We start from the raw sequence: 13,187 nt of genomic DNA on the forward strand, positions 1-13,187 counted from the left end.
GTGTGTGTGTGTGTGTGTGTGTGTGTGAGAGAGAGAGAGTGTGAGTGTGACAATATGTGTGTGGAGGTGCAAGCAGATTGTTGCTCAACACATCCCATAAGAGGAGAGTGTGATAACACACATTATGCATCTGTGACCAAAGATGATTGGAAAGTGTTTGTGTTCGTGATTTTATGTTTTCACCGTGTCACTTAATATGAGATTGGTGTTTTTGCAGTTTTTTGCTTGTCTGTGAATGTATGTGTGCTTGCGTTTGGTCTATATTGATGTGCATGGTTCTGTGTACCCAGGCCTGTGAATTGACCTTTGTCTCAAAGGACTTGCAGGCAGTAAGGAAGTGTAAAACCTTGGTGAGGAGGGAATGAAGATGGGCAGATTTAAAAGAAGCGTGTGGGTGTATTGCTGCAAAAACACAATTATGTAAAGCCAAGAAAGCAAAAAAAAAAAAAAAAAAAAAAGCTTTTGCATTCGTACATTATAATTGGTGAGCCGTTATCCATGTATGACTATTATGAGTCATCACTTCTTGAAAGATTAGATTGACGTTTTGGAAGCTGTATACATTTGCTTTCTTTTTGAGTTGGATGAGAAGCTGTTAACATGGTCCATGTTGAATCTAATGAATGTGTACATAGCCTACTCTTACGAACTAAACTCTCATATGTGTGTGTGACTTGTCATTTCTTACTGTAGTGGGGGCTGTGGAATAATAGACAACAAACACGCAGAAAGCTAGAAGAAGAAAACAAACAAAGTCGAACGTGCCGGTTATTAGTTGATGACTGTGGCGATCTGATTACCAATGTGTTTTAAAAGGAGGCGGAAAAGGAAGTGAAAGGATCGGGTGTACCACAGACTAATGAGCTAAATCATCAAAAAAAGGTTGATCTGGCTACAGACCATGATATTTCATATTTTGACGGATCCACGTGCCGCGCAGCCAATAGAAGCGAGTAACGGCCCTAACCGCACAGCTCGGGTAAGGTGTGGAGCTAGAGCCAGGAGGCAATTAGCTTAGCTTAGCTTAAAGACTTGAAGCAGGTGTAAACAGTGTTACTGCCTCTGTCGAAAGTTTAAAAAAAGCCTTGCCTACAGACTGTGTAAAAATACTGCTATGATTAATATTTTGGTTAACATGGTTTTCCCACATAAAACATGAAAAAAGAACTAGAAAACTGGGACGGGAAGCACATCCACGCTTACTTCCTCGTTGAGAAAATCTGGATCAGGCATTGTCCCCGCCTACCACCGCTGCTCGCACTATGTTGACAGGTGATAGAACAAAACATATCAAAATGATTACCGGAAAAACATCCCATGAACTCAGCCACATGCTTGAGCCTCAGTCAGACCCGGATTTGGGTTTGTTCATGACTGAGTTTGTTGTGCTCCAAAATCGATGACTAGAAGACGTATCAGAACAGTAAGTGTAGTGGTTTGTTTATGTTGTTTGTTAGCTTGTAACTGGCAGTGGCTGTGCTAATACAAACTTTTGCTCTCTGTACTGACAAGGTTTCAGGTGACCGGTAAAAGAGCAGTGCGTTTCAAGGTGGTTAGCCTTACAGAAAACATCAGAAAAACTCAGTGAGACATTTGAGCCTCAGTCAGACCCAGACTTGGATGAGGAGTGTGTTGTGCGCCAAAAGCACAACACACAGCAGACATTTCAGAACGGTTAGCATAACTAGCTTTTTTTATTTGTTTATATTATTTGTTATCTTGTAACTGGTAGTGGTTGGTGGTTGTGCTAATGCAAACTCTAGCTCTCTGTACTCTCTGTGCTTTGTTGGCTGCCTTTTAATTTCGTGGTAATAATAGTCCAGGTGCTGGTGAGCTTATTTTCGACCTTTGGAGAGAGCCAGGCTCGCTGTTTTGTTCTGTTTCAAGATTTAGATAAGCTAACGGGCTGCAGTCTCTAGTTTTAGCTTCATATTTGGCATAATCACACGAGAGTGGTATCAATCTGCTCAGCTAACTCTTGAAAGGGAATAAGCCATTTGTTTAACATAGTAATACAATTATAAGACTCAATATACACCCAGTTGGCTCATTAGTAGGTACACCTAGCTAAAACTATTGCAGTCTTAATACAACAGTCATGTAATAAAGGTTTGTTTTTTTTGTTGAAACTGTTTAAGAAACGAAGAAACTGTTGAACTGTATTGTGTTAAACAAACAGGTGTTTCTATTATTTTGTCCACCCCATTTATATTGATGAGGGTAGGCTAAATAACAAATATCTCTCTGTACAATGCAATGAACTTCACCAGCACCATCCTCCCGAATGATTATACAGTTGAATCAACACCTCTCTGAAACTGTTTCAATAATAACTGAACTTTAAAACCCTCATGAAGGTAGGATTTATTACAGGAATTTTATATTAGACTGCATTCATTTTAGCTAAGCCTAATAAACTTCCAACGGCGTGTACTCAACACAGTCATTTGTTTTTGCCTTTGCTAACAGCACATGGGCGTGTTTGTGAGAGTACAGTACGTACCTCTGACTCTTTGTAGTGCTTTTCAGGGATGGGGTCACTCAGAATATCCAGGAAACTCACACTCTTGGCTGGGGTCGGCGTGTCCCCGAACACCTACATCCAAACAGATGGAGGAGGTCATACAGTATAATGAGAGCAGACACACAAACGCACACTCCCTGCATACTCTCACGCACATAGTCATTCACTCAGTGGAGAGCAGGATGAGAGCAGATGAGTAACTGTGTAGAAAACTAAGGTCACACACCATAACACCCCTCACTATATCCCACCCTGAGGCCGCTGGAGCAAATCACACTGGTGCAAAGAGAGGAGAGAACAGATAAAGAAAGCAGAGGAGGGGGCGAGGGAAAAAAAGAACAAGGACATATGAGGGATATTAAAAGAGAAGGGGAAAAGAATTATGAGGGAGGAACACACTTCATTCAGAGTGAATGGAGGGAAACTAGGCAGAGAGGGGAGACTGCACTTTTATCTGACCTTGTTTAAAATTTGCTCTAATGCCCTGCTGAAGTTGTTCATTTCACAGTTGAAAACTAACAAATAAGAAAAACCTGCCATTAGATAATATGCCGCTACGCTCCTGTGGTGCTCTTGTTGGTTTGTGTCTACCTCAAGGTCTTGCTCCCTCTTATGGAATGTTTTGCCTTAACTGGATGTAGTGTGTTGCTTTTTACAACGTGCTCTCATTGTCTTGCTCTGTTTTGTGTGTGGTGTATATAATTACACGGAGACACAGAAAGCCTATGTATTCAAACAATGTATTTGAGTAAACGTACTAACACCAAACTGACAAAATACTCCATTATTCCGTAAGTCAAGCATTGAAAATTTTCCTGAAGCAAAAATAAGAAATGGAGCAAAAATGGTCCCTGGAACTGTTTTACTATTATATATGATATCACTGGATTATTATGCATGCATTTATGTGTAAGCAGCATTTTATTGTTTTACTTGGTTGAAGTTGAGCTAATTTGTTTAACTACATATGGCTATATCTAATGATCGTTTTCCTTACTGAATAATCTGTTTATTACTTTTTAAAGGTTTGGTTTGTAAATCTAAAAAAATAATAAGAAATATTCACATTACTGTTGCAACTATTGGTGGTACAAAACTAAGTAGTTAACCAAGTTTTTCATCTTTGCCTGAAAAATTCATAAAATGATTATCAGAATAGTTGCCAGTTACTTTTCCGATAGTCAAATCATCAATTAATCAATTGTTGCATGTTATTTTAATCTGTAAAGTAAAGTGTAACTACATCTTTCAAATAAATGTAGTGGAATAAAAAGTACAATATTTCCCTCTGAAATGTGTTGGAGTATAGGAATAAAGTACTCAAGTAAAGCACAGGTACTTCAGGTTTGTACAAACAGCTACTGTATTTGAGGGAATGCACTTAGTTACTTTTAACCACTGAGCCTTGAAGCTTATATGATGACTTTCTATGAATGCTTGAAATAGCCTCTGACAAGAAACATGACAAGAAACAGGATTCACCACATAATGATTTGGCTATTATTGTTTCTGTTAATTTCTGTGTGTTTATGTGTGTTTATGTGTGTTTATGTGTGATGGCTTTGGACAAAATGCCGTATGGCAGCCATGCACACCACGCTGCATGTCTGGCTAATAGATTTGCCAATAGTGCATTTTGTGCTTTGTTTGTTTTGCTAGTAATGGGCACATCAATTTGATGAACATTTTATTTGTGCTGCAGAGAAAATTACAAATTCTTCTCCTCCCCTTGTCTTCTCCTCCCCCTCCTCTCTAATCACTTCATCTTTCTCACCTCTCGCACGCTCTCAGTCATACTCACATTGTCGTTATCGCCGTTGTTGTTCTCAAATCTCGTCTCAATACGGATGCTGAACTTGGGGAGGAATGATACCTACGGGGGTGACAAGAGGTAAAAATGGGGGGACAAATGGTTGAGGGGCAGAGATAGAGTGGAAGCGGGCTGCAGATTAGATCCACTGATAGTGGAACGAGATGAGCTCTGTTGCATTCATGTACAGTAAATGATGTGTGAGAATACTTACTGAGTACTCTGCAGCACCAGGGACGTTCAATATGGATAGGGAAAAACAGCATTAGTTACTTATACATGCATGAGCTCACAATTGCTCTCACACACTCATGTGCAGACACACACACATCCCCACACACACACACACACACACACAGATACATGTTTCCACATGGGAATACATGCATACATAGTGATAAATATTTGATGGCACTTGGAAAGCCAGCTGTTAAAAGTAAATAAGTTTTGTATAATGCATTGAGGTGAAGTAATCTTATGTTAAACATAAACAAAGGCACATGAAAGCACCTGTGATGGTGAATGGGTACAAGTTCCAGGCCTTTTCAGTCACATAAAAGATTCGTGGGACGAATGCTTTCGCCCAGGACGGCAGTTTACTGAAAGCAAAACAGGACAAAAACAAAATCACAGTCAGAGAGTAGAAGAGTCGGAGAGTAGGAGAGAGAGATTATGGAGGGAGACAGAGAGATCCAAGTGGTTTTGTGCCATTTATAGCCAGATTACCTGTAGGCTACTCTCACTACAACGTTCATTTGTATGACTCATTCCCAATTACACCTGTGGTGATGAATTGTTGCTGTTGCTTCTAGGTTACATGTCAGGACATGATTGAGGTAGAAACATTCTGCAGCAACTGTACTTGCATACTGTGCTTATGTGTGTGTGTGTTCTAGTATATCTTTACTAATGAGAACCAAATGCCCCATAAGTACAGGAAGATTAATAAAATCCTCCACAGTGAGAACATTTCTTTACTTCTTTAAGAGTTTATTTTCGGATTAGACCTTCAGTTTATAGCGGTGATTAGACAGAGTTGAGGTTACATTAGGGTAATGAGTGAGGTTAGCTGAGGGGTAGGAAATGAATTTAGACTTAAAAGAGAATTTAGGTTGTTTTTTTGGATTGGACCTCCACTATCATCACAATTCATTGATCAACGGACTGTCACCCTGATCACAAAGCACGTAAAACGATTCTTCCAGCACAGGAACACATAAACACTGCTGTCGCAATTCAACTTCATGTTGCTGAACAGTCATTAGAACATTTCAGTCACACCGCTCACACACTTCCTTGTTTACTTTGACGGCTGCAGGTTGTCTGCTGTGTTTAAAACTTCATATTAACACCCTCTATTCAGGGATTATAATCACTATAGCGCACCACAATATAGTTGTAAGCAGATATAATGAAACTGTTAATAATGTTTTGTCAACAAGTATAACTACTCTTATGAAGTATTCATACTGGAATATACACACATAATGAATGATTGATAACACATAGCAGTGATCATATCTAATGGCATATGTTATGCGTAAAACATTCATTATGTTTATTCACATGAACAAATCATTCACATGCAGGTTTGTTGAACTTCATCGTTCATTCTTGACCCCAGAAACAACTTACGTTTATGTCTGACAGAGCTTTCAGCCACAGTTGTGGTCTGTATCAGTCATGTGTATTTATAAATAAATAAATACAGGATACTGGAGTTAAAATTGTGGACAAATACATTAAAGAAATAGTTTTACTAATTCAATTTCTTGGGAAGAGTTATATGAGAGAATAAATACACATGAAGCTACAGCCAGCAGTAGTTTAATTTACTGTGGCTTAACAAAAATGACTGGAAATTGAAGAAAATACTAAGCTGTTTCTCTTCAAATGAAACAAAATCTGCCTATCATGGCGGTTAAGTGTCAACAACATGTTGTCTTTACACTTTTTGGTTGGATTAAACAAACCAGGTAAAACATAATAATTGTTTCGTTTTAGAGGTGCTGGTAGGTGGATTTTGTTGTTGCCTTTGGATGGAGCAAGGCTAGCTGCCCCCAGTCTTTATGCTAAGCTAAGTTAACTGGCTGTAAATACATACTTAATGTACAGCCATGAGCGTGTTATCAGTCCTCACATCTAACTTGCTGCCAGAAAGTGAATAAGCATATTTTAAGTGTAACCATCATATGAATGAGAATGAGAATGAGAATAGCCTCTGACTGTCAACACTGATATATTTTCAACACTAGTGGCAAAAATCAGAGGCTAAAACTTCCAGCATGTCCTGTAATCACCACCATCAGGATGACGTGGGCGTGTTTTTGTTAGCTGGCAGTCTGTACTCTCACACAGTCTTAGGTGGTGTGCCGGAGGATGAGATCACAGTATAGGCCCCGACATGTTTCAGACAGAGGGAGACACTTGGACTTTAGATGTAGGCAGGCTACACTGCAGTATGGGTGTTACTGAGCTGAAATTATGTTTTATTGCTTGTCAGCGGTGATACGTGCAACCTGCGTCTGCAGGACGTACAGCTTTACAGTGAAGCAAAAGATCAAAGATCAGACACAATCAGTAATCATAATGGCATAGCTGACAACCTGAGGATAAGGCTCAGGTTGCAAATAGCCAGTGTTATTAGTATTAGTCCTGCATCATTAGTACAGAAACACAGTCATTAGAGTGCACTCCACCTGCTGAGGTAGATTCTCTTCTCGGTCAGCTGTCCCGGGCCGTGCTGGGGGTGAACATCCAACTCATTTCTCACCACCTCCACCCCTTCTCCCCCACCACTCTGCTCACAGCTGTGCTTACTGATCATATACAGCTGCCCGATCCTGTACTGGAGCCCGAGGAGAGGTTTAGGAAGACGTTTATGGTGGTGAGGATGAGGATGGAGTGAGAAGAAGAAGAAAAAGATTAACTGTGGAGAGCAAATATGAAGCACAAAGCAAGAGCATCTTCCTAATGATGCTTCCTAATGAAGTGACAAATTTTGAGGGAAGTGTTAGTTTCATTCTCAAAGTGTTTGGTGATTGTGGTCATGCATCAAGGAAAATTTAAATTGAGTGGGTGGGCTCTCGTGTTATCTCTGATATTGGAAAACCCTATTATGTAACTTTTTAAATACAAATAAAAGTTGAATTCATTAGCAATAAAAGAGACTCCTGCTTGATTCAATTCTCTCAGGAGTTTAGCTCATAGTTGCTAATGTTAGCAAGCTTCAGGACTCTGCTGTTATCATAGAGGCTGATTGTTGTTGCAGCCACAGTAGCCTCTGTTCAGAGAGAGTTATATAATCTCAATTTAACTTTTTGAGCTTGTAAACAACACCATTTTATTGTTATTTCTGTCTCCTATATCGCTTCCTGTCCTGTGAGAGGGATCCTGTCTTTGTTGCTCTTCCTGATGTTTCTCCCTTATTTTCCCTGTTGGAGTTGATTTTGTGCTTTGTGCTCTGCTGCAGCCTCAGTTTGCGCCTGATGCTGATGAGTATTTGCTGTTAGTGAGTCTAAAGAGGACGAGGCCTTTGGGCTACTGGAGTGACCTCCTCCATGAACTCAGCCAGACACAATCCGTGTTGTCTTTTCAGCGACTCACAAAGTCCATGCTTTACACAATAACATTTTTACAACAGATGCTGCTACCATCCTCTTTCTTATCCTCCCTAACTTTGTTTCAATCTACGGTATTTTGTTTGTCGTAATTGCAAATCGCTTGGCAGACTTTGTTTTTAAAGTATTATTATGAAAAAGTAATGAAATTATACTGCAAACAACTAACCTGCTCTGCTGTGGCCACCGTAATGTAATTCATTTTGTAGCCCTATTTTGGTGTGCCACTAAAGCATTATTTTAATTAAAAGTAGAAACAGAGAAAGATGGGGAGGAAGAGAGAAAGAGGAGGGCAGACAGGAGTTTGCCATTCTTCACTGTACGCTGTTGACATCATGTGACACTCCTCCTTCTTGTTCCAATTACTGTGGAATCTCGACATTCAATATTTACTTATTGGGTATTCAAGGGACTTAATTAATCACAGTGATGGGTACTTTCACAGTGTCTACAGAGCAGTGAGCTCCTCCCACACAGGTTGTGAATCTCTTCTCACTTTCAAGAAAACAAATCTTAGCAGGGAGTTGAAAGAAGACTTATCTGTCCCTTAAATCACTATTATGTTCTCTGTCTGGCTGTGAGGAGTGTTGTGTTGAGAAACGTGTCCACAGCTTTTTGGCATCTGCTTTCCTCCTACTGTCTTTTTAAAAGAGGCAAGGAGAGGTTTACAAGCCGTGAGTTTGTCATAAACTCCTGAGAAGTAAATATAGCTCATCATTGTAGGAAAGGCAGGGGTGTGGTGTGACAGCAAGTGAAAATGAAAGAATTCATGATTAAAAGGAAACGCAGTTGAAAGCAACTTTTTAAAAACCTGTGATAAAATGCTAAAAGGAAAGACGTGAATCCGTCCGCTGACGATGAAAATTAGTCGAGTCCAGATATTTGAATTTGATTGTACGCAGCTCACAAACCTAACATTTACCCCTATTTCCTAAATAATAATCAGTTATTATTTCACCTCCCATTGAAGGTTTGCATGAATTATTGCTTTACAATATGGAATCTAAGGTAATGTGGCTTTTTTGACATTGATCAACAGTCTGCATGATCACTCAGTTTCTTTCCCTTGTATCTGTCTGCTGACTTGAGCTTTTTAATCTTCAGGTGCTGGTGTTGCCATAATACTGACTCACCAAAAGTCAGATCTTCTTCACTCGGTTGTATTTTTATTACAATCAACCGAAACCCCTCAGCTACACACAGATAATCTCCATTTAAGTTATAATGTGACCCAGGATTCACCACCAATGGTTAAGGTGTGTCTTGTTAAAGGGACTAAATATTTATGCGGGCATGTTTTTTGTGATTTAGATTACTTTGTAGAGCTCTCTTTACACTTTGACTGTTTTTTTTCTGTTGATGGATGTCACATTAAATCCCCTTTAATTTACTTCTGTAAAGCAATAAAACCTGAAAACTTCCCAGGGGAGTGAATACTTTTTAAAGGCACTGTACATCATTGTGATGTTACAGGATGGATGATGGAATAAACACATTCATTTTGCAGCTGCGTTTGTTTAAAGTGACTTAGATTACCCAGCCCTCATATATAGACACAGGGATTTGGGGCTGAGTGTCTTGCTTAAGGACACTTGAGCACGCACTTAGCTGGAGCTGTAAATCGAACCACCAACCCCACTGACACACTCTACCACCTGAGCTACAGTCGCCACCTGTCAGCTTTTCCCACAACAGAATACAATACTGAACATTCCTCAACACAGTCGAGCTGTATAGTGTTTCAGAAGCGCTACTGGATCATTCACACTGGAAAATCGACACTACGTTCTTTAAAAACGCGAGCGAGGGTTAGGACGTTGTAAATGGCTTGGATTGAGGTAGCTGTCACGATTTGATGTCGCCTCAAAAAAGCTGCACTTAAACTTACTTTACATTCGGGCGAAAGAGGATTTGCTGCAAGCTCAAGTGTCTGTGTGCCCCGTACTGATACTGTAAATCCTATTTTGGACTGCTATTTGTCACTTCCATTGTTGTGGTAGTAGGTACAATTGAAGGGGGAGCAGGGGGCGAGGAGGTGATGAGGACACTCCTTTTGAAGGACACTTTGGCGCATAACTCCCCTGTCCAGCAACCTTTTCTATTCAGCGGGATATCCTTTGTTTGTAAACCTGCTGGCCAAATACATCTGTTTGAGTTTAGATTTTGAAAAGCTGTAACCGGTCCGACTAGTTTGTGTGTTGTGCTGCTAGGAGAGCTAAAGAAAGCAATGAGAGTAGAGAAGCAGACAGATGGGAAGATAATTTAGATACAACAGCAGTGCTATGATGCTGCCGGCCAGGTGTTGTGTGACGGCTCCGTCAGATTGGCCGAGCCCGTTGGTGCCGAACACACCTCCCTACTCAATGTGCCAGAGCCGCCGCAGAGCAGCCACAGGAGGTCTGTGTGCAGTGTTGGCGCTTATCTTATCAGCATGTTAACACTTTCAAGATTACGAGTTGAAACAACGCTTTTACATTTGAAATAAAACCCCCCACCTCTTTTGTCTTTAAATTTAAAGTTGTAGGAGGGGTGTGTGTGTGTGTGTGTGTGTGTGTGTGTGTGTGTGTGTGTGTGTGTGTGTGAGTGAGTGAGTGAGTGAGTGAGTGAGCGAGCGAGTGAGTGAGTGAGTGAGTGAGTGTGAATTGGTGTGGGAAAGACAAACACACTTACCTCATCCACAGTCAGTGGCATACATATGCGGTACTCTTTCATCAACATGGTGCTGTTACAGTGAGGACTGAGACTGTACTTGAGTCTGTCTATCTCAGCTGTCTCAGTTGCACAGCGGAGACGCTCAGGCGAGCTACACTGCTGCTGGACTGCAGTGACCTCCTTTCTGATGCTCTCTCTCTTCCTTTGTTTTGCTGATGTCAGTAGTCCATGGATTTAATTCCGGTCCCCTCTGTCAATGAGTGTCTGCTTGTTTTCTTACTTCACCACCTCGCTCACTACTTACTGCCTCGCTTCTCTTCCTCAGTTAATCTGCTGGACGTGACTTTTTAACCGCTGTCTCTCCCTCCTTCTCTTGTTACTTCTGCTTTCTAGTCTCGTGCCTTAAGTTGCCCTTTCTGTTTGCTGTTTTTCTTCCCTGCTTTCTGTTTGCTTTCGTTCACCGCACTGCAAAAGTGGTAATTAGCTGCGAGGTAAGATTGAAACCTATACTCCCAACCAACTCTACCTGTTCTTTCCTTTCTCTCTCTCTCTGTGCTTTGTGTAATTCCTCCTCAGACTTCTCATGTGTAACCTTGCTGTCAGCTTGGTGCTCCTCCCTTTCCCCTCAGCCGCCCTCCACTGCTTTCTGTTCCTCACAAATTCCTTTGCCTGTTCTCTCCTTATCTCCCCTGATTTTTATCTTCTCTGTCGCCAGCACTATTTTCAGCAATAACAACCTCTGTCATCTCTCTGTATCTGGCAACATTTACTAGCACAGTTTGTTAACAACAAGTCTTTGAATTTGAAGCACATTCCTCACATGGGACCCCTTACCTCCTTCCCACCACTCTGGTTATGACAACACTGAGGCTATATGAATGGCTGACACATGGGGGTAGTCAGAGTGGGCCGTTGGATTAAATATTACCAGAGCCATGAGGACTTCCATTAAGCACAGCACCAGAGTCGCTTACATTGTATTACTACATGACCTTCAGCTGGGTTTAATTGAATCCGTGTTTAGTCCGTGAGTAGTGGAATCGAAGCAGTCGTAATTTCTCGCCTATGTCCTTGAGTCGCGGGCCACTCTCCTTTTGTGCGAGTGAGAGCTGACGGTGACTGCCAAGCAGATATTGCTGCCTGTTGCCTCCCCATCAAATAAGAGAAGCAGATGTTTGGCTCCTCAAGGTCACTCTGGCAGGGGCCAGAACCATTAACCGACCCTGGATTTTGCCTCTCTGGTGGAATTCACCGGCTCTTCCTCAGTGCGCCTTGAGACGGAGCCAAAGTGGCTCTCTTCGCCACATGTCCTCGCTATCATCCGCGCCGCAGTGAAAGAGCGGTGAAAACAAATTCCTGGTGGGCTTTGCTCCTATCTTATCAGATCAGTGTTTAGAGAAGGGAAGCCACTTCAGAGAGCTGAGGTGTGCCTTGCTTGTCTCTGTCTCGATTCTCTCCGGACTCGACGCACACAGAGCTCTGACAGCACATGCATCACCGCAGTTTAACGGATGATTGGTGGTGACTTAGATGTGTATTCAGCAGTTGATCGAGTCATTGATTACTTTGATCGATTATTTAATTCTGGTCTGAGGGTTGTTTGGGAACTGCGTTAATGGTAACCATGGTGAGGAATGGCAACCCTCTTGGATGACTGATCCTGCAAATTATGGAGCTGATCAAAAGATTGGTTTCCTTATTGATTAATGGATGAAATAGATGTTTGCTCTAGTCCAGGATTTATCCTCTGTCTTATCTAAAAGATCAGAGTCAGAGGTGAAATTAGCTACTGGAGAATTAAGAGACTCATACATTTTGAAATATAGTAAAAGAATCTTTGTGCATTTTCACACCTTAATTAAAGATGCGACAGTAGAAAGGCGACAGGAAATGAGGGGGGAGAGACGGGGGGAGTCATCATTTACATCAGGTATTAACCAACCAGTGAGACTGGGTTGTAGATTTTTGCCGGGCACGTCAAGTTAGCAGGAAGAGGTGGAGTCAAGTAGCCTTTCAACTTGGTGGTTTCAACTTTTTTTATTTTAATTTTTTTTATAAAATATAGTCACGCTGGATAAATTGCATTTACACCTGGCAGGGATCTGATTCCAGTTTTAAGCCAAACCACTCCCAGGTTTGGTCTGGCGGATCCACATTCAGACCACAATGTTTTCTGCGTGCATTTACACCTTGCCTTAACATGTGTTTTTTTCCAGTCCAGGTAAGATATCCAGAATATATCCATGTTAATGCTGGTGTAAATGGGCGGATAGTTCTCAGCCAACCCAGGCACCCCAAATAATCTGTATTCTCATGTCCTGCAGTTGAAGATGCAACATTTCAGTTGTAGACATTCATGAAGGATTGGTTTGGTCTTTGACCGAAACATTGCATTTTCAATACATTTGTAGCTGATGTGCTGAAATTCAAACTTTCCTCTTAACGATTCAAATTTCTCTCATGCACGGCACTTAATTTGATGATTTATTATTTGAAATTTTTTTTAAAATATTTAGAAATTAGGGAGCGTTTCAAGTTATAAAACCATGATTGATGTGTACAATAAAATCTCACAACCATA

At 41.0% G+C, this 13,187-nt stretch overlaps 1 protein-coding gene across 1 annotated transcript in view; it reads right to left on the bottom strand.

Moving 5' to 3' along the window:
• pitpnc1b (phosphatidylinositol transfer protein cytoplasmic 1b) overlaps positions 1 to 11,231 on the bottom strand; it is a 15,552-nt gene extending 4,321 nt beyond the window's left edge. The window contains exons 1-6 of the mRNA XM_087179351.1: positions 10,625 to 11,231; positions 7,034 to 7,182; positions 4,845 to 4,933; positions 4,549 to 4,556; positions 4,326 to 4,397; positions 2,447 to 2,596 (exon numbers count right to left, since the gene is read on the bottom strand). Of these exons, the coding sequence (XP_087035477.1) occupies positions 2,447 to 2,596; positions 4,326 to 4,397; positions 4,549 to 4,556; positions 4,845 to 4,933; positions 7,034 to 7,182; positions 10,625 to 10,672 (516 nt within the window). The 5' untranslated portion in view covers positions 10,673 to 11,231. The remainder of the gene's footprint in view (positions 1 to 2,446; positions 2,597 to 4,325; positions 4,398 to 4,548; positions 4,557 to 4,844; positions 4,934 to 7,033; positions 7,183 to 10,624) is intronic.
• Positions 11,232 to 13,187: the final 1,956 nt, after the last annotated feature.

The sequence above is a fragment of the Seriola lalandi genome, unplaced genomic scaffold (genome assembly GCF_002814215.2).
Source record: "Seriola lalandi dorsalis isolate HSWRI2012SDOR001 ecotype SW California unplaced genomic scaffold, Sedor1 jcf7180002054825, whole genome shotgun sequence".
In the NCBI taxonomy this organism is placed as follows: Eukaryota; Metazoa; Chordata; class Actinopteri; order Carangiformes; family Carangidae; genus Seriola; species Seriola lalandi.